General features: G+C 39.0%; 1 protein-coding gene across 1 annotated transcript in view; it reads right to left on the bottom strand.

The window, feature by feature from the left end:
• Positions 1-22,054, bottom strand: part of LOC115044287 (guanine nucleotide-binding protein G(i) subunit alpha-2) — a 43,794-nt gene extending 21,740 nt beyond the window's left edge. Inside the window, exon 1 of the mRNA XM_029503275.1 lies at positions 21,154-22,054. Within this exon, the coding sequence (XP_029359135.1) occupies positions 21,154-21,271 (118 nt within the window). The 5' untranslated portion in view covers positions 21,272-22,054. The remainder of the gene's footprint in view (positions 1-21,153) is intronic.
• Positions 22,055-25,869: the final 3,815 nt, after the last annotated feature.

Genomic DNA, 25,869 nt, shown 5'->3' with positions numbered 1-25,869 from the left:
TTAGCATTGCATGAACGTACTCAACAGATCCCTCACACTGGCATGTTATTGTGGGAAAACGCTTTTTCATCCCTTCAACTGGCAAAGGCATACAACGACACACAGCATGGTGGTCCTGTGTTCATCTGCTGCATTTTGGACTGTTTATGAAAAAATTTTATACCGATGCATTATACATACTTTCATTAGCAGCCCCCTCCAGCACTAACCTGTGTACTCACATTCACATGTTCAGGCGCACAGAGATGGAGGGAAAGGGGTTCAATGAATTATGGATTTCCACATCAAAATATAAGCAATGAGCTATGGGAGCTGTTTTCTCACTCACAAAAACCTGACAGCAAGGAAAGTGTAAATCATGCTCTTAATGAACTTAAAAGCTAAAGTTAAATTACTTTAATTCATATACATGGAAAATGAATGGATAAATTAAGGATGTTTCAATAAAACTGATTTGATAATAGAAGCGAATAGTAAAAACACCAGCATTTTTTTAATGAGCACTATATCAATAAGAAGGACTGCAACTTGTCTACACTAAAGCATTACTTTCTCTTTTCCCCATACATACTCTTTTCCCCTATTTTCCCCATACATCAAGGTTCTTCGTGGATTCTTAAATCTTTTTATTTTAAATTTGAAAGAGACAATCTTATTCAGTAGTTCTGATAGAGAGAAACATTTTTGGTGATGGGAATGTCTAGCTTCTGCTGTGTGCCTGAATTGTTAAGCGACAACTTTCTGTACCCTGAGGCTTTCCTTCAGTTATTTTAAATGTCAATATTGTCAACCACTGTAATTATGTAAAGAGTATCCAGTAAGATAATTTCATTACAATAATACAATAAATTATTAAACTGTCTTTACAGTAGCATGTAGGTGGCATTTATGTGGCTGCTATTACAGTAAATCATTTCTATTTTACAAAGATGCTGATGACAAGAAAAGAAAATCAATTAAGATGTTTGACTGCAGTTAACAACATAAATGAGACTTTAAACTTGCTGAGACAGAGTCTAGATTTCTTAGCAGGTGACACTTGACCTATTTCTTTGACATTTCAGTCAAAACAGTGTACCTTTTGAAAAGAATGTCAAAATTCTGGTGCAGAGAGAAGTTATTTCCACATAAAGTCGTGAATTTAGAGGTTCATGCACCTTTGTGTGGACATGGCAGTCCAAGAGTCACCAGCCTCCCAGTCTGGGTCGGCATAATTACTCCAAACTGAAAGGTCATCGATCAAAGAGCAGACGAGGCAGCCAAGGCTGCCTGCGATGACTGGCCTTCTCATAACCCTAAAAATCAGAAGCTGTCCTGGCCTTGAAGCCTGCAGACATGAAAGGTGGGACCAGACCAATGCGCCTGACATGGCCAGAGCAAACATCGACCCTCAGCAATTCAACAGAAATTTAAATGAGACTACGACTTTGATTGCAGTTCTGACCTGTTCCGTTTAACCTTTGCAATACATCAAATCTGATGTAATCGTAACTCAATTGCCTATATATATATATATATATATATATATATATATATATATATATATATATATATATATATAGAGAGAGAGAGAGAGAGAGAGAGAGAGTTTTTGCATGCATGTAAATTTTATTTTTCTACATGAAAAGAATGTTTGAAACCTAATTTGAAATGATATAAATGTCAATGGGATTCTGAGTGAAGATAAAAAAAGAGCCAAAAGAGGCCTCAATTAAGCACATTAAACAGGCAGGAAGTTTATTCCTGCTCTGCATCACTATGGCAACTTCAACTTGCAAGATAAAAAAAAAAGGCACAGGAAATGAAAGAGGAGGGGTGAAATGGGAGGATTCTCAACGGTTCACACAATTTCCTCAACACTCACAGGCTGAAACTTGCTTTGCTGACTACTTTCATTGAATCAAAGAATACATTTGACTTCTCACATCTTGGCATATATAATAGGTTTTACAGGCATATGTAATACATATAGCTGTTGTCGGTTTAAACTTTGAATATATTCTACCAAACTAAGTGTTAAGATATTTCATGGTTTGTCATAGAATGCCGCTAACCTTCTAGTTTTAATCTGGGAGGCTGAACAGAAACGTTACCAGTGAGATAATAAATTACAAACTACATTTGTAATGTACAAAATTACATTTTGTCTGAAATGTTCTCCATATAGTTCTCTTGTGTGAATGTAATGCATATGAAGAGACCCTGTTATAGAAGAGAGAAGGGAAATTTGAAAAGCTGAGAATTTCTCATTCGCATACGGCCATGAGTGTACAAATGAGCAACTGCCTCCTGTCCCCAGTGGAAGTGGAACACTGAGCAGTGGTGGAAATATCTGCAAACCACTTGAGACTACATCCGAGCATCACAAGAGCCCAGCAATAGTCCTGAACAATCCAAATTTTTAACTAGAAATCAACTAAATTTTGATAAAGAACCTTGGGTTTTATAGGAGATAAAACAGCTGGATTACAGCTGAATAGAAAGTTGGCCTTGTGGTAGATTCAGCTAAAACAGAGAGCCACTGCCCCAGAAAAAAAGAAAGAAAAAACTTGCATGGCTCATTCATAATAACCTTTCACAACCCTTTTTTCAAGGTTGTGCATCCGTTCAACATTTGTCAAAGTGAAATTCATTGAATTAGACTCAATCTTTCACTTTTATCAACTGCTTGTGTTTCAAATACAGGTCAGTTTGCCTTCAAAAACAAGAATACTTCTGCCATTTCTGAGATTAAACCATTTTTGCTTCAGCCTCAATACTGATAATGTGTATTTGCATAGGAAAGAGATATAGTCGGGTTTTATTTGACAATTTTAGACGGAGAAGTATACGCTCAAATGACCTCCCCACTGATGACAATTCATAGCCAGAAGAATACTGATTTCTCAATTGGCCAAGAAAAAAATCTTGAGTTGTCCTCACCAGTCACTGGATTGGACAAGCAATTACTTGTTAGCCTGTCAAGGCAAGACAAAACAGCAGGGAAGATAACTGGTGACACCATCTGTGCTGGCCCACAACTAGTTTTTCTGCTCTGAGGATTTATTAATGTATTAATAATGTACTTATTAATAAATCAATCCATTTGTTTATTAATATTTCAGTTTGATGTGCCAAACAGACACTTGACTTCCATCCATAATTCTCTCAGGATTGAGTCCAGATAAACTCAAAGTAAAAGTGCAGTGCTTGCAGCTCAGTGTCCTTTAGGCTTTATGTTACAGGACCTGTTGAATGTTTTCTGTAGCTTCTCCTTTAAAGTACGAGGAGGTAGAGTTGCATTGCTGCACTGCTGTCAGGAAGCAACTGAAAAACACAAGTTTCAACATGTCTAAACAGTGTCTTGCTGAAAATTTGATGGATCTTCAGTAATGAAATATGAATGAGCACTGAACTTGTGTCAGCTCCAGGGGTGGTGTTGAACAACTTAGCCTGCACCTTGATCTCCCTGGTGACAAACAAACTTCATTTCATTGATAATTCAAAAACTGATCAACAATAACTTCTTGTTACTGATTTGCAATCTTCTTCCTGGTCAGTGCAGACACTCTGGTTTATTTTGATGTAGGTATTACTGCATCTAAATCTGTGAAATAACGGCACACCATTAATAACAACTGGTTATATATAGTGCTAAGTTAGATTATCTGACACCTTAAAAAGGGGTGTGAGAACTGTTTATGAAGACAGGCCTCTGCAACATCCTAACGTGTTGGCAACTTAACCAACAATAGGTATCCATTAACGTGGGGAATTTCCTTAGACATTTAAACAGACATGTAAACAGTGACCCAGACAAAGCTCGCAAATGTGGCTTTTTTGGCACATAAGGTTTGCTAATTAAAACAGAAATTTTCAATTCACTGTGATTACACACTGTTCATTGCGACAAGTACAGTCGGTCTGCAACAGACATATGCTGTCATTTAGCAACGTAAAAGGGATGAGCCATAAAATCCATGCGCACAAAAAATTTTAAATGTGTACTAAACTCTGTGTGTGTGTGTGTGTGTGTGTGTGTGTGTGTGTGTGTATGAGACTGAGTGAGAACTCCACAAGAATACGGAGCACTACCACTCTCACAGAGAGCTCTTTGTGCTCTCTTATTGCCCCTGAACCAGCAAGTCTAACGCAGCCCCGTTGCAGCTTTGTTTAGCTTGCTTTCCTTTTGTTTATTCCACTTCCTTTCAGGCTCCCCTCTCTGCAGCTGACCAGAGAGATGGCCCTGCACTGCGAAAGAGTGAGCGAGAAGGACACAGCTTGGGAAAGTGAGACAAGCAAACAGGCATACAGACAGCATAGCCTTCGGTTTCAAGCAGGGCCCTGGTAACTAACATATTACCAGACATCCAGTTGACGAGTGTATGACTGAAATGACACTGAATAGTTGTGACATCAATCTGAAAACTCCTAACATGACTCTGGTCAACAGCCCCAATGAGTCCGTGCCAATAAACACAAACATGCAGTTTTGTCCACTCTTCGCCTAACAGTCTATTTCTGGAGGGGTTGTTGCTCAATAGCTGACAGCAGGACATCAGAACTACGTTGATTTCTTGACTTTAACACAAGTGTAACCAGACTCTGCAGTGATGGCCAAGATAGAAATGGACAAAGCAGCTTTGCACGCACGTTAAATATATGCAAACAAGTCTGACTGTCATCTGGTTGGGCCAGTCCTAACATAAATATTAATTTGTACTTCTATTCCACTCTAATGAGAGATAAAAAAAAATTGGCTTCAAATCCACTCAATATGTTCACTGTCATAATCACTTTAAAGTTTGTGAAACTCCTGGGAAATGAATAATGATCATCATAAAAATCACTATACAAATTTCTCACACACACACACACACACACACACACACACACACACACACACACACACACACAGAAGCCAATGGAAAATAGGGACATTACTTTTTTTTTTAAAGTAACACATGCAGGCACACAGTCACCGTCATTGTCGTCAGTGACATCCTCCCAGCTGGGTATAGAGCCAAAACAGACCAGTTTGCTTTCAAAACATACTCTGCTCCAGTGATAATCACCATAGTAACAAAAGAGCTTAAAGCTAGGCCTTTCCACACAGTAACAAATACAGTTCACTGAGGCCGACACGCACAGGACTGTCAGCAAGCATTGGGCCAAAGGTGACCAGATAAGGGAAATTCATTCATTAACGCTGTTACACTGGGAGTAATACCTCAAAATCAAAAACATTTAATTGACACCTTGGTGACAAAACCCTCTGGCTTCTTCCAGGAGATGGAACAAAGAAAAGAAGGACATAAGGACAATGACATTTTTTGTCCTTTTAAACGTCACACTAAAAACTTGCATGAACTTTGATCTTCCTTTTGATCGCTTGAATCTTGATCATGGAGAAATATCACAAAGTTGTTAAAATATTGAGAGCTGACTGTGATTATTACTGATTCAAACCCTGGGCTTGGGGTATATCTGTGTGGTGTTTCCATGTTGTCGTTGTGCGGGCTCCCTCTGGTTACTCCTGCTTCCTCCTGCATTCCAAAGACATATGCATTTAGGCTAATTGGTGAGCTCACAAGTGAGTGCATGAACGGTTGTATTTTTTTTACATGTCAACCCTGCAACCCCTTTAGAGAAGCAGAATAAATATTGGATGGGAATATAGGACCCTTTTCAGGCTTGAATACTATCAAAGGCCCTCTCTGATTAAGAATCATTGTCATTATTCGTTTGTTACTTCCTCCAAAACTTGTCTTTCATCACATGTTCTTCCTTAATCTCAATCAGTCAAATTAAATGTGGTTTTTGCTTCCTTTTCATGCAGTGGAAATTATGTACAGTGTTGTGTCTTAGCATATGTTGATGCTGAGAGTTTGCAAATGCAATGCAATCATTGTGAAATTTGTAAAATTAAATTCTAAAGATGTGAAACTAGGTCTGAGTTTCATGGTGAGGAGTGAGCACAGATGCATAGTGGGCCCCAGTTCATTACACCACAGCCTGTTCGAGGTATGTGCTTGTACATTTAGTCTCTTTTCACCTTGCTGTTCTGTAGAAAAAGTTGCAAACAAGACTTATTAATTGTATTCATTCTCACAATGAAGTTGAAAAATAAAATATGCCAGGAAAAAAAAAAAAAAGGAGGAAAGTTGAGATCTATTTGATGACTTTCAATCGGGAGTTGGAGCTCCAAAAACCATGGTTATGCTAATTTTGGAGTAGAAGGAAGTTCATAAATTATCTTCTTTCAGATAATTTCAGATTGTTCAGTGGTTTGTTTGGGAGTGACACTTTGTCTCTTGGCTGGTGTATCACAATTTCTTGTGCTTTATGATCCTGCAGTAAAGTAGCACAGCGAGGTACAATGTACAATGAAACGAGTCATGGTATAAAAATTTAAGAGTCCACAAGGTCAACTATTTAAGACCAGAGAAAGTACAAGGCTGTGCATCCATTTCACAATACTACACGTGATCTATCTGCTTATCTGCGCATTACAACTTCAAATGAGAAATTGAAATCAAGCTCAGAAGAACCGGACCAAGTCTGTAACAATGTTGGGAGTTTTCACATGTTAACATGGTGGAATGGGGTCTCTTCAGTTATTTGTGTATTTATTGTAATAGAAGACAGCAATCCATAGCTGATATGTGGGATTCATGTGGGGAGGAATACAGATAAAAGTCTTTGTTTTTGAATGGTCATATAGATTTGAATTAAAAAAAAAAAAAAAACAAGCGAGAGCAGTGAAGAAAACACACAGTCCAGTCGTTAAAGTCAGCATAAACAAATTATACCCAAACTGCTGAGTCATCATCGGCGCCTTTAATTCTCTTATCCTTTCATGTAAAAGATCACTCTCAGAGCCTAAGATGAATGGCTGGTTGCTATCCTCCTTAATACTGCAGGGCTGATAATATTAGTCCATTTCTATTACACAATGACCTTCAGAAACCTTCTGGAGCCAGAGCAGACCAATCACAGGTGTTTTCAGGGATAGGGATGAAGAAGGTGGAGCTAAATGGCTAGTAATAAAAAAAAATGAATTCAGCTGTCTCATCGTAATCAAGCACAAAATCATGGGAATGAGAGAGGCACCAATGGACTGTTTATTTTGGATTTCTGCTGCAGCAGTTCAGAGCAATAACTCAGTGCTTCTGTGGTCTGACCCTGCTCACTTCCTGCTTTACAGGAAACACACTGCACAGCCCTAGCCCTGCCCTTCCTGTTCCCTGTGCATGCATTCAGACATAGACATAGTCTACCCTGGTTGAAGTTGGCCTCTTCTTCATTTTAACGTTATTCATGAATCTCCACCTCACCTAAGTAGCTATTATGTCTAATTCATGAACAGCATTGGGAAAATGTGCTTTAACGCTATATTTAGCAAGGCAATGGAAAATAGGACTTTGCAGCTCATAAGAAACATTGGTAGACCCTGCACTTTGCAGACTGCAAATCCAAACTACCTTTGCTCCTCGACCACAACATGACAGTGGGCCAAAGAAAATGCAAGGGCACTGAGCCTGGAAAACATCAGGATTAAACATGTTCCTGGGCTGAGCTGAACTATAATTGAGAAGTGACAATGTTAACAAAACAGTTCTCCTGTAAAGACCAGAAAAAGCTGTCTTTAGGATCCACTGGAGAAAGCAGGGAGACTTTCCCCCCAGGCTGGTCTGGCCCAGAATCTTCTATTGTCTCAATGCCCCCTTTCCCCACAGTCTTTAATCAAGTTAGGGAAGGGGGGGGGCTGGCTTTTTTCCACCATAGGCCTGGGCCAACCATAGAAAGTGCTGAAGAATGAAGATTTACTTTAACAGATTGTAAGACAATGTCTCAATCTAAAAAAAACTGAGCCAAGTGGAAACCAAGAATCCGGGCCGTGTGAGGAGAAGAATCAAGCCCAAACCTATCTAATGAACCTGAGCTGATATTTTTTGCTGTTAGTTTCAGGCCTAAATGCTTGCAGTGCTTCACGGGGGCAAAAAGAAAGAAAGCAGAAAAACAGGAAATCAACCTGCTGCAACTGGCAGTGTCTGTAGGCAGGTTTGAGTCAGTGCATAGCTCTCTGTCTTTGGCACTTTCTTTTCAGGGCAGACTCCGAAAACAGTGATTGATAAGCAGAGATACAGAAAGGCTCTGAACCTGTCTGCATCCGATGTTTGACTGGCATCTAGCAATTCACAGGAAATAAAAAAGCCAAATTCACATAAAAAAAAAAAAAATCACATCAGACTATTTTAGTCTATCTCTCCAGGCACTGGAATTAAAAGGGCATGCAGGTACAATTTAGAGGAGAAAGACCTTTGGTGAAGCTTCCTGCCATGTTTTCACATTCAGCTTAGCACAGCTGTCTGCTCTCTTCAACTTAAGTGGCATGGCTCAGCCACTGACTGACAGCAAAACATGTAGCACGGCAATTTAACACTCCAACACTTTGTTATCACCTCTGCTCCTCTCCCAAAGCTCCTTCCTCCACCATCCTGTCCATCATTCCCTTCGTTCCTATTCACGTTCAGTCAGGAGATGACTAAATGTGTGACTTCCCTTTTCATTAGTTTTCTTTTTTTTTTTTTAGTTTGTTCCACACACTACAGCCTTTTTGTCCTTTCTTCCACTTTTGAATAAAGGGAACCTCTGTCTGTCTCCAGAGGCTGTTAAGAAAAAAGATTCAGGTCTCAATCAGCACACGACTAAGGAAAGCTGAGTTGCAACATCAGACCACCGGCCCTTATAAAAAATAAATAAATAAATAAATAAATAAAAAAAAAATCACACAACTTCCTGACCACTCTTGAAACTCTAAAAGCTTGTTTAAATTATAATGATGATTATTTAAAAAAAAAAAAAAAAAAAAAAAAGCAAACCACAAAGGAAGGAATTTAGATTAAGTCCCCGACAAGAGAACTGTCACTGTAGGAAGCCAAATATGCCAATAAAGTTACCCCCCTTTCAGAAATATGACCAATGAACATATTTAGAATTTGCTCTCATTTTTCTGCATTGCTAAATTCAATAGCTTGAGCAACTAGCAAACTATTTGTGGTTATAACTGTCCCCATTTTCACTAATACCTGTTAACTTCGAAATCATTTTCACTTGGCACGTCTCCCTGTGCATAGTACTTTTACAAATGCATAGTTGTATGCTATTTAAAGATCGTATTAAGCAATAAAAGAAAGAGTGAAGGCAAGGAAAGATGTCTTTTTTTTTCTAGCAAGTTATAATATACATCTGTCTGTCTCAGTGTCACAGATTCTTCATGGCTCTAATTTCATTCAACACTCCAGTGGAGCTTCAGTCTGCTCATTCTTGGTTTAACAGAAATAGTTAACAGTGAGCCTGGCCCCACCCTCCCTCTGTTCTCCTACTCAGTATTCCCTGGCTAAAAAGAGCCTCAGTGTGGGAGCGCGCTAAACTGAGGCCCCACAGAAAACCACATAATTACAAATCACAATAAAGCCCTCAGTGCTGTGTCCCTGCCAAAGGCTCAGCTGCACTCTGGTCTGCTCCAACTTCAAGCCTTTGCTTACAGCTACAATCCCCCTGCCCCCCACCCCCAATCACTTTCTTTTGGTCTGGTAACCCATGCCTTTTCTCTCTGTCTCCCCTTTCTCTTGCCACTGCAGTAAATTTTTCTCCCCTGTCTTTTACACCCATCTGTCTGTGCGACAGCACACCTTATACAGTCTACACACTGTTCATCACTTCTTTTTCAGAGCCAAAAAGGGGGAAAAACAATGGTATCATTTCACCATTAGAGATGGTCTAAGTTAGTGAGCCCACACTGAACATTGATCCGAACTATAACAATAACAAAAAACATTTAACTGTTTACTACTAATCCAGTATATGCAGATGTTTGTATATGTGCGTGTGAGAGATATCATTGCTATTGTTGTCTGCAATGGCTCAAATTAAAACCTTTTAATCCATTTTAGCAACTACGGTTACACTATTTACCAGAAATAAATTTGTTATTGCTGCTCCAAATTAGAAGTTACCAGTGGTTTTACAGTGCAGCATTCTGGGAAGGCTACTGTTTTGCAGCAGAGGGGAAGGACAGATTTCTGGGAAAACTCCCAGGTGTTTAACACAGACGTAAAGCTAAAGTTTTAAAATAGATGCAGTATCATCGATCTTGTGTAGTTTGTGATACTGATACAGTATTATTAAAATTATTTTTCATATTAGTATCTGAAACCTTATATCTTAATATCTTAGTACGGTACCACCAATAGACAGACATCAGGTATCTAAGAGCTGGGCTAGTAGTTATCAATATAATCATTATTAAATAGTACAATATTAGTATACAGTTATGGTTATATTGGTTGATATATATGGTTATATTTTATGGTTATATTTTATCAGTGCCTCTGCTTAACAGCTGTTCCATGAATAGCTGTAGGAATATGCTTTAAATTGCAATACCTGAAATAGCATCAACATCAAGTACAAACTCAAAACTCCGCTTTTATTAGTGAGGGACCACTGACCAAATACAGTGTAATACAGAACTAAAGCTCCAGCTTTTAACAGAGCTAAGCCAATCAATAAGCTGTATTCAAGTGAAGGGCGAAAATCTCTGCAGTGAGTTAAAAGTTAATTATGGTTGAATTACTCCTTTAGGGCAGCAGTGGAGGTGTGGCATAAGGGTCACCTTAAAAGAGCACTACTTGTAAACTGCCAAGCTCATTAACATGAGATAAAGGAAAGGGCAGAATAACCATTGCTCATTGACAACTTCAGCCCTGAGGTTATATATATATATATATATATAAAAAGGTTTTTGTAAATGTTGTAAATTATTGTGATAACACTGGCACAAGTATCATTTGAACCACCATGAACACCCCCCCACCCCACCCTTTCCCGTCTGTGGGAAGAAATTCTTAATAATGTGGATGGGACTATCATATGCTCTACTTATTAGTTTTCCTAACCTCCGGCTGACGAACACTTGACAACTGTGCACGGAAAAGAAGGGGTGCAGCTCCTCCAGCCTTTGGCACAGTTGTTGCAATTTCAGTTTATTTCAGTGGAAAGTTCAAAAGTAGTATCCTATCTAAATTCTATTAAAACTGAATCCTAATAAAATTGGATTTAGTGGAAATTAAAAGTGAAGCCCAAAGTAAGTTATTATACAAGTTATTTTACTCAGGTTCTTAAAAATCCTATGAAAAACAGCCCATTTGACTTGTTGCATGCTGGAATATCGGCAGTGTTTCAGTTGGTGTGTTAACACAGTGTTACACATTACTAGTGAGATAATTTGATGAAGACGAACTTTGCTTGAAGGGAACCAATAAACTAATTCCCCTGGGAATTTCCCACAGTTATGAGCTCTTCGATTTTCTGCTGAACACTGAACAGAATACAAAATTCAGGGGGAAAGGGGACTTATCCTGAGCATAAATAATTTTCTTCCTCTACACATACGTACGTATATTTCTCTACACCTGCGCCTCTACTATAAGTTATAACAGACATGAGCTTTGGTTCTGGCCATATGCACTTTCTCACGTGTGTACACACATTCACACACGCGCACACTTGCACGCAGCAGCAGCAAACTCTGATGCAACTCTGCAACTCTGATTCAAAACTTGTTTTCTCCTGTCAACATGGAAACTCTTAAAATACATTTCTTCTTTAAGTCTTGCAATACCGAACTCACTTTAGTCAAACTAAGCAGTGTTTGTGACTGAAACACTAAAAGTGTTGCATGCGGATGTTTCTCTGTGTTCCTGTGGAAATAAATACTGCTGTATATAAGCCATGAAATACCCTGCAAAGTTTCAAAGGAAACTCAGTTGGCACATCTTTCGAAAAAAAAAAAAAATGTGAATGAAGCTGAGCCATTTCACTACTTGTTTTCAAGTTGCCGAGTGACTTCCCTGATGTCAAATGTGTGAAGAAGTTTTCCGTGAAGTTAACAGCGCATTTGTTGTGTTGTTGCAGTCTTACACAACATGCTAGAATTTCTGCAGCTTGTTTGACTTTTTATTTCCTTTTTTAAAGAGCCATTCTGACAATCAGTTTGTAATACATAGTCCAATAATGATTTCATTTGCACAATATTTCCACATGCAGAGTCTGTGTGGGGAGGACACGCAGCAGCACATTTTGACATGCAAAACAAACATCACCTTTTCATCACTCAATGTGTCACAGCATTGCCATTAAGTGACAAGATTTTCTATTTCTGTTGTCTTCTGATCACTATATTTATTTTCCTCTTTGTCCATAAATCATATATCCATCATGGAAAAGTTTTAAAACAGATTTTCAAGTTGAATACTAGTTTGCGTGTCGCTTTCGAGGGCATGCCAGTCTGCCTCCCACATATCAAATTATATACCACACAAAAGTACATGCATGCACACACATACACAATTTACTAGTGACAGAAACCACAATGCATTGGCTGAATTTCTTTTTTTCTCCATCCCAGACTCATTCCTCCAATGCATCTTGCTGCTTTAACTTTTTCTGAGGTGGAAAACAAAATAACACTGGAAAGCACAAACATATTTTATGGTTCTACAGCATTCTTTCCAAATTTTTTCTTCTAAGCTTAAGGAGAATGTTGAATGATGCCAGTGGTGACTGTGTACTATGTGTAAAAGATAAGTTGTAACAGCAACAAAGTTTCAAAACTCTGATCATTGTTAGCAGACTCAATGTGCTATTGGCCAATTAAAGAGCATGCCACTTTTCTTCTCACTCTCAAGTCTTCCAGGGTCATTGCGACATTCAGACACAGACATGAGGGTTGTTCATAAGGCTATCATTTTGCAAGGAAAAAAATAGGGAGGGGGGGCCTTTTTTCCCCCACTAAGTAGTGCAGTTAGATTTGTTCAAGGGCTTCACTGGGGCAAGGGCAAGCAGTGCAACATTAACAAAATCAGAATCAGAACCCAACAACTGACACAGGATGGGTGTGTTTGTTTCCTCAACCAGCTGAACAAAAGACATGAATGTACTTCCATTTTACATGCAGCCATCTGAAAGAGGAAGTGACAAACACGAGGGGGGATGCAGCTGAAACAGGAAATGACATCAATTCCATCTGCTACGCACTTGAATACCATGATCAAAAATTGAGAGTGAGAGAGCCGCTACTTCATTACATCTGGGACAAAGTAGGCACAGTCACTTACCTGAGTGTGTTTGTGTGAAGTACAACTGATCATCATTACCAATTTTATTAGAAGCACGAATTATAGTCTAAATTTACAATCCACGTGTGCCGTTCTTATTTCAATACTGTGAAATCAGTGGCACCCATGAAAGATTGTAATTTGTAGAAGAAAAGGAAGCAAGAGTGGGTTTTGAAGGTGAACAGTGTTTTTGATGTAATTTCTCAAAAAAGAAACTGTATTTCCTGCAAAGCCCGTGTCCAACTGATTTCACAGCCCCAACTCAACTATTTTTGTGCTATTGATACTGCTGAGGTCATTCAGCTATGAGTGTGAATGGAGCAAGAGGAAAGAGTGCCAGTCTCCACAGCGCTAACAACTGCCTGTTCCTGAGCTCTGTATAAGGCATGGATGTGATACAAGCCTCAACAGAGTGAGGACGAAGAACACACTGCCCCCGATCAACACAATCATTAGAAAAGGTAATAAATGTGAGGAGTGCTCATGAATATATAAACAACATTTTAAAGCTGAAAAACTCTCAGATTAACATGATCCAAGCCCGACAATGAGTATAGTTTAGTCTCACCTACAACATTACTATATTGATTTGGTTCAAAAAAAAGTGAGAAACACCTACTAACCTGAAACTGACTTTACAATTGATAAAATATTAATTTAACAACGACTTAAAAAAAACAAAAAACATGACAACAAACAAATATAATTACAGGTAAAAGTTCAAATCCCAAGGAACTGCATGTATTTTATTTGTCCAGTTGTCAATAGTGGAACGCTAAGAGCAGGCCATACAAGTGAAATAAATTGACCTCTTGGTTACAGTCTTGACAGCCCAGCTGTCACAACATTAGCACCCTGAGCCCCCTGGGAAAAAAATATTCCTTCCTTCCCTTGCCCAGTGTGACATCTAAACTATTCCCTCTATCTATCACCTTACCGCAGACCCCTGCTGCTCATGTTATGGTAGATACCTCGCCTGATGCGCTTTCTCTTCAACACAAGAGACATAGGCGGCAGCTGCAAGCACACAGTGTGACAGAAAAAGTGAGGTCCCATGCAGGAGTATCGTCTTACATACGGGAAAACCAAAGAAAAGTGTGGAAGGACACAGAAGGAGGAAGTTGCATGTATTTTCATCCTGCACTTGAGGGAGAGTGACAGCTCCCCTTTCCTTTGTATCACCACATCACCACTTCAAATCACAGCAGTGCACCATCACTCCAAACAACACCAAGATATAGTCATCACACCTGTTAACGACACCTTACAAGATGATGTGGTTCATCTTCTCGTAAGCTAATAAGACTGCGTTTGCTCATCTCTCACCTGAGTTTTCAATACCACACCGATTATCTAAATGGCAACTTTACAGAAAGAACAATGAAGAGAGGAGGTCATGTCATATGGCTGCACAGTGACCACAGGAAGCAGAGATGGCAGTGGTTAAGTGAGGCTGTGACGCTGCTCATAAATAGATATTTAATCTACCTTTTTTGTTAGATATGAACTGTGGTTCTTGAGCTTTCTAGGAATTTTTCGAGCTACATTTAACTAATCCTCTTTCTTCTCTTTTCATCCTCCCCTCACCACCCAACCCACTGCTGCACACTTCCCCTTAAAGGTACAATGTTTCAAAGAGTCCCAGCCTCCACTGGTTTGAACATACAGGCTAAAAGCTGAGAGTGCAAGACGAACCCCAAGGGAACCAGGAGCACCAGTCCAGAAAAATGACAGGATAACCCGATGAGGTTGGAGGGGAAGTGAAATGAGCTCATTTCCTATAATGGTAAGAAGAAGGAAATGGATCGTGGGAGGGGGCGAGGGGATAATGGTTTACTGTATGTGTATTTAATGACATGGTCAGACAAAGAAAACCCCCGCCTGTAGCTCCCCACTCCCTAAAGGAACTTGAAAACATAAGGATTATAAAAGAGGTGAACTTTGACATTTCTGGTGATACTATGAGAGAAGGGCATGAACTTGGAGAGTGAATTGTGTTTTCAGAGGCCTAACTAAAATAAATATCTTTACAGGGAGCATTGTATGAGTAATACACAATTATGTCAATCACAATGGGACGTAGAGTAGAACATAAAGGCGCTTTGGCCCCAGGGCACATATGTGTGAACATACATGCACAACAGTCAGATACACATGACACACACACACAGACACACACAAAGCTCCTCCTCTCGGTCAGACAGCTTTTGATTTTGCAACAGTTCCTGTCTGTGCTGGGGTGTCTGCATGACTATATACTGTAGTAGTTACTTCCCCTCCTACACATAATATGAGTGGCGAAGGGCATTCACACTGATTTATGCTCATGATCTGGCTCTGCATCTTCAAACTCTGCTGTGACCACAACCAAGAACAAACCTGAGGGCTACACTGACACCAGAAACTGCATGTACGCACATGCACACACACACACCACATACAACCATTTCACACAAAAATATTGATTTCTGATACTATTGAGTTTTTATGAGGCAGCAGGAACAATGTAAGAATGAAGCCAATATACGAGCTCTCTTTGGTGGCGGGGATTGAAGCAGTGGTGGAGGATATTCTAAGCTGTCAGTACTTCCAGAGCAGAGAGGATAGCACAGTCTAGTCCCTGTGGACTCTAACTGAGACACACAGTCTGCAGGAGCGGGCTTTATCTTCAGAGCTCTCCCTGTAATTGCAGGATAATCAGACTGTTCACATACACATTCACAGATCTGCTGTCCAGTGAACCACATATCTAACTGGGCTGCACTGTAATGCAGACTGTTGAGTAAACAAGTTCAAGTCAACCAAAACACAGACAGCGGCTCATTTAATACATTTTATAGAACTGGCACATTTTGCTCATCGTGCCTGTTGAAAATATCAGTTCCAATGCAGCTGTTCAGTATCTGATGCCCAGGTGATATTTCTTCAGGAGCTGTGAAAGTGTCATCTGCTGCCAGAGCAGGCACACAGTCAGAGAGCTGTTTGTACCTCTGAAGCAGAGCAGCTTGACCTGTTTCTTTTCCCCAGAGATATCCAGGTATCTATAGTCAGCTTACTGTATTTGTGCATGTAAGCACACTAAATAAAGCTATTCTATTGACTTTTAGGTGCCCAGTGTCTCAGCAGTGCTGACCACATGGGTAGACCAACAGCAGAGCATGTCACTTTATTAACAGTATATAGGTGACTATACTGGAAAGGTTTGAGCTCAATTTGCTGCTAAACTGTAATCCTTTCATTCTACATTATACCATATAGAAATATGCAATTCCTGTGGATTTTTGGACAAATATGTTAAACACACTTCTATTGGATATACCGTTATTGCACCAACTGGAAAAGCAACATTAACTGAATTAGAGAGACTGGCCTCTGCTTCCTATCATTGTACTGTCTCAGTAGCTGCAGCTAAGGTTTCCCAGCTCAACTCTATTTAGACTGATGGGTTTAACAAATAGTAGCAGTGGCTAGGCTGGCTAATCTCGCTCTGATCAATACCTTTTAGAATGCCACGTGTGCAGAAAGTTACCATAACGAAAAATTGAGGACAAATGAAAGACTTTTTTGACCTTATACAATTAGACCTCTTAATGTATTTAACTTTTTTCTTTCACTGCAACAGGAAATATACTATAAATTATCCTCAAAATGTATTAAAGTTATTGTAAAAATCTAATTTTTAATGGGACACTCGGAACAGGCTGTTAGGTGTGTATGCATTTATATTACCAAGCTTGTTCTGTGAAGATATACTTCCCACTACCTTAATGTACTTCTGTCAAATGACTGCCTAAAAATATTGTTAAAAGTCATAATGAATTACTTGACTATCTAAGGCTTTCAAACATCCTTAGAAAGATAAATTATTTCAAGACCAGACATTTATCTCACAGTGTTGTTTTCAAACATAATTCTGTGTCATGTGTCGCTGCAAGACTAGATAAATGCCAGAGAAATGTATTTCTGACATGAATGGACAGGCTCTAATTTCATAATGCTGGTACGGCTGACATACTGATCAGTCTAGGCTGGGCAAGCTGTGCGAGAGTTGAACAAAAACACTTTCTAGAAAGATTTTTTTAATTGCATATTACAATGTTTGCTATGCAACATCTCATAATTGAGCATTAACACAAATGAATATAGAAATACCACTGGAAGAGTATTATTTTATTTTTATTATTTATTTTTTTAATTTAGGAATTGTAATATCCAGCATTGGGTATTATCTATACTGCTTTTTACTCTTTGGATTCCAATTTTCCAATCACACTCCAGTGTTCATCGCAGGTCCATGCAGGTCCATGGCTTTTAGCTTAGAGGGCAAATTAATGAGCAACCATTGTCACACACACAGCAAAGCTCAGATCTAAAAGAGGAAGGGAAAAATGACTGCTTCGCATCATGTGCTTTTTCCTTTTTGTCTTTGATTTTAAACAAAGTCGCCATGTTAATAACAATGGTCAAGGTGACCATGTTAGAATTAGACACAAGAGACTGCACACAAATAATATATTCTAAGTCTGTAACCATTAATAGTGCAATTCCCATCGCATGGTATAGGCTATGTAATGTGGCTGCCATCCTCATTTTAGGTTAACCATCTGATGCTTTGATCATGAATAAAACCAGCTGCAGGCTAAACACAGTATGTCTGCCTTACATTGTTACATGTGACAGCCGTACTGCAGTAACCACATAGAGCTGTGTGATGGAATCCAATGCAACACTAGCAACAGCTAAGTCATAAAGACAGTCGTGCAGGCTTTATATATCATGTCATAAAAATCTGCAATCCTCAATGGAAGTAAATAAGTGCTATCATATCAGCTACTCAAAATAGACCCATTTCTTTCTTCTTGAAAATCTAAGTAACAATTTTTTTAGAAACAGCCCATTTTCTTAGTTAACATGTCAATAACATTTTACTATTTACAGTTAAATGTCTATAGCTCCCTTTTTCAATGTGCCCTTGGGTGCATGCATGCAATATTTACATAACAGAATTGACTGTCAAGCCTCTGAACAAATGTGTTTATGTACAATTAATACTGAAGCGTGTATGTGTGTATGAATCAAACATACAGTTAATCATGCAGATATTTCCTACTACAAGGCCGGTGTTCTCATCACAGTCGGAGCAGAAGGCTGCCAAAAGGAACTTTCATTAGTGCTGAGCTTAAAAAAAAAACAAGAACATCAACTAAAGACAAAAAAAAAAAAAAAAGGTTTTCGATGAGGAGAGGATTAAATGTCAGTCAAAGGCCAGAATCAGCAAAGCCTGTGAACGGGTGTTTCCCATTAATGAAAGCTTAAGCCTCAACAGTATGAAGTCCTCTCTGCTACATTAACTAATAGCTTTCTCTAGGGACAACTAGCAACACAGAGCAACCTACTACAGCCTTCCTTTTTGGGAAGGTGTAATTAGAGAAAAGCAGTTACCATGGAAATTTCTAATTCCATTTCTTAGTTTACACCAGCTAAAAAAAGAACTTTGATGAAACCTTTAGTGATTAGAGCTCTTGAGGTCGTTAAGGAAGGCGATGCTTCTGAGAAAATTCAAAGAGACCCATCGTGTCTGCCTCTGGCAACAAGTAGAAACAAGGTTTGCCCTTCTGCCTTAGCCACACATCTCATCTTGTCGTCTGTCGAGTTTGCTTTAGGAAGGAAATGGGCTTACAGCTCAGGCAGTTAGGCTTCATCGCACACCAGTAAGCAGCCAGTTATATCTGTCCGATGAAGGAAACAGTGCGACTTTTCTCAGCTGTTCCAACAGATACTATGGTGGCAGATTTGAGTGCTAATAAAGCGTACCTGGAGGTGTGATGTGACACCTCTGGAAGGATGTCACACCTTTGTCATATATATTGCTTCTGAATAGAAACAATTTCAACTGTGTTTTTAATGAGCAGATAAAGCACAATACAATTAAACCCTTGTCATTAAGAGGATAGCGAGCAGTGAAAATACAAAGGCACCGTAAGAGAGAATCAAAATCAGTCCAAATTTGTTTTGTGCAGTCTTAGAGGTAAGAGGAAATGCACAAATGCATTTATGATTCAGATAACAGGAATGCAAATTTTTCATTTTAAAGGGCAGAAATCCTTAGACATTCCAGCTTCATATCCGGTTGCAGCCATTGCATGTGACGTGTTTTTCAAATAGCACAAGCAAAGGGAAAGCTCTTACTTGCATGATCTAAGACTTCACATGAACCTACAGTTCAGATTCAGACCTCTCCTATAATTCCTCCCAACCCTCACACACTGCAGTGGATGATAATTACTGATATGAAACCTTCCTCACTGAGCAGAGTGTGCAATTAGACTTCTAACCAGGAGCAGAATTTAACAACCGGCCATGTCTTCAAAGTGTAAGGAGAGAGATACAGCGTGACTTCTCTGCCAATTTATGCAGACTTTTCTGTTTTCTGTCAAGAAAAATGAAGACATCTTTTTTCTTCATATTCTGTGATCACCATGCTTCTGCTAGATGTATTGGCTGCCAAACATATTAAATAACCGCCTTTATGTTAGATTTAAACATCTTATTAAAAAAAAAAAAACCCTGAGGGACAGAAAAGTGAAAAAAAAAAAAAAAAAAATACAATTAATCCTGTAAAATGAAGTTACCAGGTGTAAATTACTGTTCCAAAAGACTTTGAATACAATAATCAGTTTAATGAAGAGAACAACATCTACTTCTCATCCTGTTAAGATTCCTCTGCTCAAGAAGATCAATATCATTTTCAGCCTGAGTGTATGTTCGGAAAAGTACCGTCAATAAAATCACTGTACATCTCTTTAAAAAATGGCTCAGTGTTAGTTTAGAAAATGGCATTGATTTACTTAAGGCAATAACTCAAGATTATATATAAACCAATGCTATGAAATACATCACTGGCGCAGGAGTTCAATGATCTCAACATCCAGTTCAGAAAAATTATTAATAGAGCCACTGTTAAGATTTTCTGCTTCCATTTTGCCATTCATTTCACTGCAGGTGTGCTTGTAAATTTGCAAGTAAATATTCATGAATCCTGCTTCCTTTTCCTTCTGCATCTCTGAGCTGCATGTCAGGTGAGGTTTTGAAGCTTTAGGGACCCTTTTTGCCAGGAAGAAGCAATCAGAATGAAATAGTGGCTCTATCTAAACTGGATAGGAAGTAAACTCAGCTTAAAAACTCTTTGAGGAATAATTTTAGATTATTGTAACAGCTATTCTTCCTGTAAATGTATATAGCCAGGCCTGATAAAGAGTAACTCTCATGTTATCAATCAGTGCTTTCAATCGCATGTTTTCTTCCTCTGTTTGTGTGTTGTAAGTATGGATGTGCTTCCTGTAGCTTGTGCTGGGAACAGTCAGGGCTGTTCACTCGCTATCCAAACAGCAGCCCACTCATTATCAACCAGACTCTGCCATGTCTGACCCCTCAGTCCAGTCCTACTGGAAGGAAACGACTCCAAATTTAAACAGAAGAGTGGTAAGATGTTGGCTGCTCTGCAAAATAAACTTTTTTTTTTTGGCAATCTAGACTGGGCGCATGAGCTCCGTGGTACTCCAAACTTTTCCAAAGCATTCCAAATGAGGCCCATGGGTCTACATCAAAGTAGATCCTAGATAGGACACAGGGACGTGCTACTTTGTCCCACCTGTGAAGAGGCAGATGCAGGTGAAGTTCACAGGTTTGATGCTGCACTCACACAACACATGCATTTACTGCTGCTGTATTTGTCTCTCCAGGAGGCGGGTAAAGGAAATGGCCCCAACAACTCTCAGAGGTGTTGCTCTAACAGCATGAAGGACAAGGTCGAAGGTCAGGAGACACATACAGGGAAAGACACAGGTTAGCTGCAGATAAATACGCCTGCTTGCTGACTTGTAGTCTCTGGCGTGTCCTGAGTCACATCTGTCTTTCCTAACGTTGCATGATTAGTTGAGTGTATTGCACATTTGCAGCCTCAGTGTCAGTGTTGTGACGGACGACTCACCCAGCAGCAGCAGCTTCACTTCTCTGGCCGCCTTCTCTCCATCTTCTCTCAGGTTTTTATCGATCATCTTAGACCTCTCGGCCGCGGCTTTATCTTCCTGACTAACTGTACAACCCATGGTTCCCAGTGCGCGCTTCAGGTCTGCTGCTGAGTGGGAAAGTATCACCTGGGGTAAAAAAAATAAACAAAATACCGACTCCGAAACCCCCTTATTTAGAAGAAAAAAACCCACAAGGGCTGAAGTTGAGTAACTCGACTTCCCCTTTTTTTCTCAACAGCGGTGACGAACGTGATAAAGTCCGTTCATCAACGACGGGGAATGAAAATCATTAAAAGCCAAAGGTTTGGTTTGTCCGAGGTGAGGTTGGGTTTTTAAAGGCAGCAAAGTCCCCCAAAGGCTGGCAAGTATTTCAGTCGGTAATGTTGGTCAGCATCGGTGCTTTCTGCTGAGAGTGAAGTTGTCCAGCCACCGGAAAAAAAAAACACACAAACACACAAAGCTTAGGCAACTTTGTCGAGCACGGTTGACTTTTTTTTTTTTTAGCTAACTGGGTATTTCCTCCAGCAAAACATCTGAGCGGAATAGACACGAAAGCTGGCCACGAAGTTAAGCCCAAAAGAAAGTTGAAAAAAAAAAAAAGAAATCAAAAATCCAAAAACCAAAAAAAAGTATTCCAGCTGTTGAAAACCGAGCACACGGATTCCTGCTGCCAGACACTCACTACCTCTCACAGGATGTTTCTACTTGTTGTTATTGTTTTTCTTCTTTAGTCCAGCCGTCGCTCCGTTTTTTGTGTGTCCACGTTGAGATTTGTAAGGTCTGAAGCCACACCCGGAGTCACCGTGAAGTTCTCACCGACCGACAGCGACACAGCACCGTCACCTCTGAACTCAGCGGCGCCGAGGCCCACCTCCACCGCGCAGGAAAGACACGCCCACCCACGGTGCTCATGGGAAGTGTAGTCAGGTGGTCAAAGTGCCGCTGCACTGTCGACAGCTTTCACCGGGGTTTATAAAAAAAAAATAAGTAAAATAAGAAATTTACCTGTTCAACCCGGTTTAGCGTCCAAATCAGTTGTGTTGGCTTTAGGCTGGCCGTCTTATTTTATCTCCTCTATTTTTCTTGATTCATAGATTGTTTTGTCGGCAAAAAGGTGTGAAATGGTCAACCTGCCTGCCATGTTCATCTGAGCAAATGAAGACATTTTAACATTTATATTTCTTGTTTTCAGACCGCTCGAATCACATATCTAAAAAAAAGTAATACATGTTTAATACTCACATCCTTTGAAAGTAATCCTGCTTGGCTTTTCAGTGAGCACTAAACAGCAGAAAATGTGCATCGGTCTGCTCGGTCACAAATGCTGATAATCCAAATTGGTTTATGGAAAAAACTGAGGCTTTTGACGTTACAACTGAGATCCGAAATAAGCGTAATTCAACCTAAAAGATTCATGATTAATAAATGCTCACTGAAATCTGACAGTTTGTTACGCAACGGTCCACAGCATCCATTCATCCATAGCTCTATGCTGTCCCCTTGTGGACTATCTCCTGGCTTTTGTGAACTCTCCTGCATTGTTTCATTAGGACTTATTGCCGTATTTGTAAAGCTAACAAAAACAGTGTATAAAGATTAAATAGACAATTGCACTGACAGAAATATAATTACATAAGTATGTTAAACATTACAGGATGAAAATCCATAAACAAGTTAGAATACGTGTGCATTTATTCCTGATAAATATTTGCCTAAAATATTAGGTTGTCCTGTGGCTGTCATAGGGTTCCATTAAAAGCTGTTCTTATTATGTTTTCATCCATACAAAAAATAAAATTCAATATTCAAATGCTGCCAAAGTACTGAAAAAGTGAAGCCAACGTCCAGTTTTCCTGATTATCCAGACATCCTGATTATCGTTTCAAAGAGACAGTAACAGATGGAAGTTATGTTACTTCATTATCTTTATTGCAACATTGTTTACAGTACAGTACTGCCAGCAACATATTAAAATATATAGAGATACAAGAAAATAGACATGAATCGAAGGACAAAAAGGTTTAAAAGCACTTTGAAAATGATTACATTTATATTTTTAATTAGACTAATCATTGAATTGCTATTTACATTATACAAACTAGATATGCATATAGAATATAAAGGGTATACATTTATATACATTATTTATAAATGCTGGCCGATGTCGATACTTAATATGTGACTATTCAATTATACACATTTCAATAAATCACATGAAGAGGGCGAATAACAACACTGAGGTCTACATACAGGGTCTCAGAGATCATCTTGTATCAGCCACTAACACGGGGAGGCTTTGGCACAGGAGGTAGAGCGGGTCCTCCACTCATGAGAAGGTCGGTGGTTCGATCCCTTGCTACTCCACAACAGATAGCAAGCAAATCCCCCAAATTGTGCTAAGTTGTGAGTGATAGAAAAGCGCTGAATGCATAGAAATAGTGCCATGTGAATGTGGCTTGTGTAATGTAAAGCGCTTTAAACGGTTGACAATATTAGCAAAGCGCAATATAAGTGCAGTCCATTTATAATTTCATACACTGTGTCCCCTCTCTATGTTGCCTTGTGGTTGTTTGTTGTGAGGTTTTGAAGCATTTCATGTCTGCACCTTTGAAAAACAGTTCATGAAACTCGGAAACTAGGAAAAACAAATCAGGGATAAATAAAGCCTGGGTTTCTGGTTCAATAACAGACACAAGGTTATGTACCAGTGGCTGATTCAGATGATGCCCTCTGCATACAGATACACAAAGTCACCCAAATGTCAATAGAATCAAATGCACAATTAAAACAGGATTGTTATATAACAAATTGACAGGAAAATAATTAGCTACTCATACAGCACTCACTGTAGTCTGGAGTAAGATCTTATCTTTTAAAAAAATAATTCAATACAGGCACGTACACCAGGTTCACTAACAAATCCAAGTTAGTGGGTTAGTGTCTGTCAACAAGCAGCAAGGAAGTCAGAAATGACCCAAACTGTATCACTGATGATATACCACTGATGAGAACAGACCGATATAATGATTACAAAAAAAAAAAAAAATCATCAAGAGGTTTTGCATTTTGACTTTCATCACGCAATCAGATTAAATGGATACACTTGAATAAACAATAAACATGAAGTTTAAAACAGTTAATATATCAATGGTAGGAGAGAAATACTTGCTTTATACTTCTGATCAGAGTATAGCTCACATAAACACATACTGGTACTGTAGTTCAAATACAATGGAACCATGTCTTCACTTTTTAAAACAACGCCTCCAACAAAGCATTCATCCATTTTGTTTAATCAAAACAGAACAGAGGAGGAAGCTGGTGATGGCAGGGGCTCACAGGAAAGTTAATAATGTTCAAGTTTCAAGAGATGTTTGAGAAAATGTCCATTTCATACCTCTGATACGTTTTTAATTTTCTCATACTCAACATTATGTTGATTCATTTATCAAAGATTTAGTCATACAACTGGATATGCTTTCAATTCACAGCTAACGAATGTGAGTCTTTCTTACAAATAATATCCTTGTGTTTCAGTTTGTTAATGGCACCCAGAAGTTGTGCTTATTAGAGGAACGTGCTATTACTCACCATCATCTTCAAGAGACAGTAATCCCGCGTCTGCCATTTCTGTTAGGGATCAACCGTGTACTGCTGGATGCACAAATATTTACAGATACCAAAGTGGTGCAAACTGTTTCATGAAGAGACCCTGTTGTTGGTTTATACATGTTTTGGTTATCTCTGATTACTTTCAGTCATTGTTCAGAAACAACACATCAAATCTTCTCGCTGGATGATGAGCAACACGAGCTTCCTTCTCTTCATTTTATTCATCAGTTGGCTCTGACGAGGTCTTCAGTACCATTTATAACTGTCATGTACAAAGCAATGCTGAAAAAAGAAAACTCTGCACAATATAGGCATTCATTGCCACTGTTTGTGATCTGAACAGCCGAGGACAATTACAAAATGCTCCTGACCTGAAACCTGTCACTCTGATACTGATCACCTCAGCATTAACTAGGCTTTTACTGAGGATCATCTCATTGGTCATAACTGCATTGTTTGAAGTTTCCATCAAGTAGAAAATATACACGTCTCATATTGTCTAGGAATGTAATGATAAATGTGCTCACAGAATTGTACCACATACTTTCAGTGGTTTTGCATCCTGCTGTCAGAAGTGTGAATTTAAACACCTCTAGACCTTAAAATAAACAGCAGCAGCACAAGTTGGTGGAGCTGGAGCTCAAAGCTTCCCATCTGAAAGGAATAGTGTAACATTTTTCAGTCTTTAATGCTAAAGCAAATACACCAAGGACTTCAAGCTTTACACATAGGTAGGGAAAAAGGTAACATGGCTGTAGTTTAAAATTGACTTATGTATCTAGTGTACAGACGTAATAGAGATGTCTTTTTCTTTTCTTTTTTTTTTTTTAACTCTTGGCAACAAAGCTTGTGAAGACAAAATGCTGAACTATTCCTTTCATTTATCTCTCCATCTGTGCAATCAATCACTGCTATCACTTGCCCCTGCATTTGCACATAATCGCATAGTTGTAGAAAATGCAATGATAATAATATTAATTATTATTAAAAACAATAATAATAATAATAATGGCCATTAAGGTAATTAAAGAATTGTCTACCATCCAATGCATTTCATTCAAAAA

Source organism: Echeneis naucrates, chromosome 5 (assembly GCF_900963305.1).
Source record: "Echeneis naucrates chromosome 5, fEcheNa1.1, whole genome shotgun sequence".
Lineage (NCBI taxonomy): Eukaryota > Metazoa > Chordata > Actinopteri > Carangiformes > Echeneidae > Echeneis > Echeneis naucrates.
This window is presented reverse-complemented; position numbering and strand designations above follow the sequence as displayed.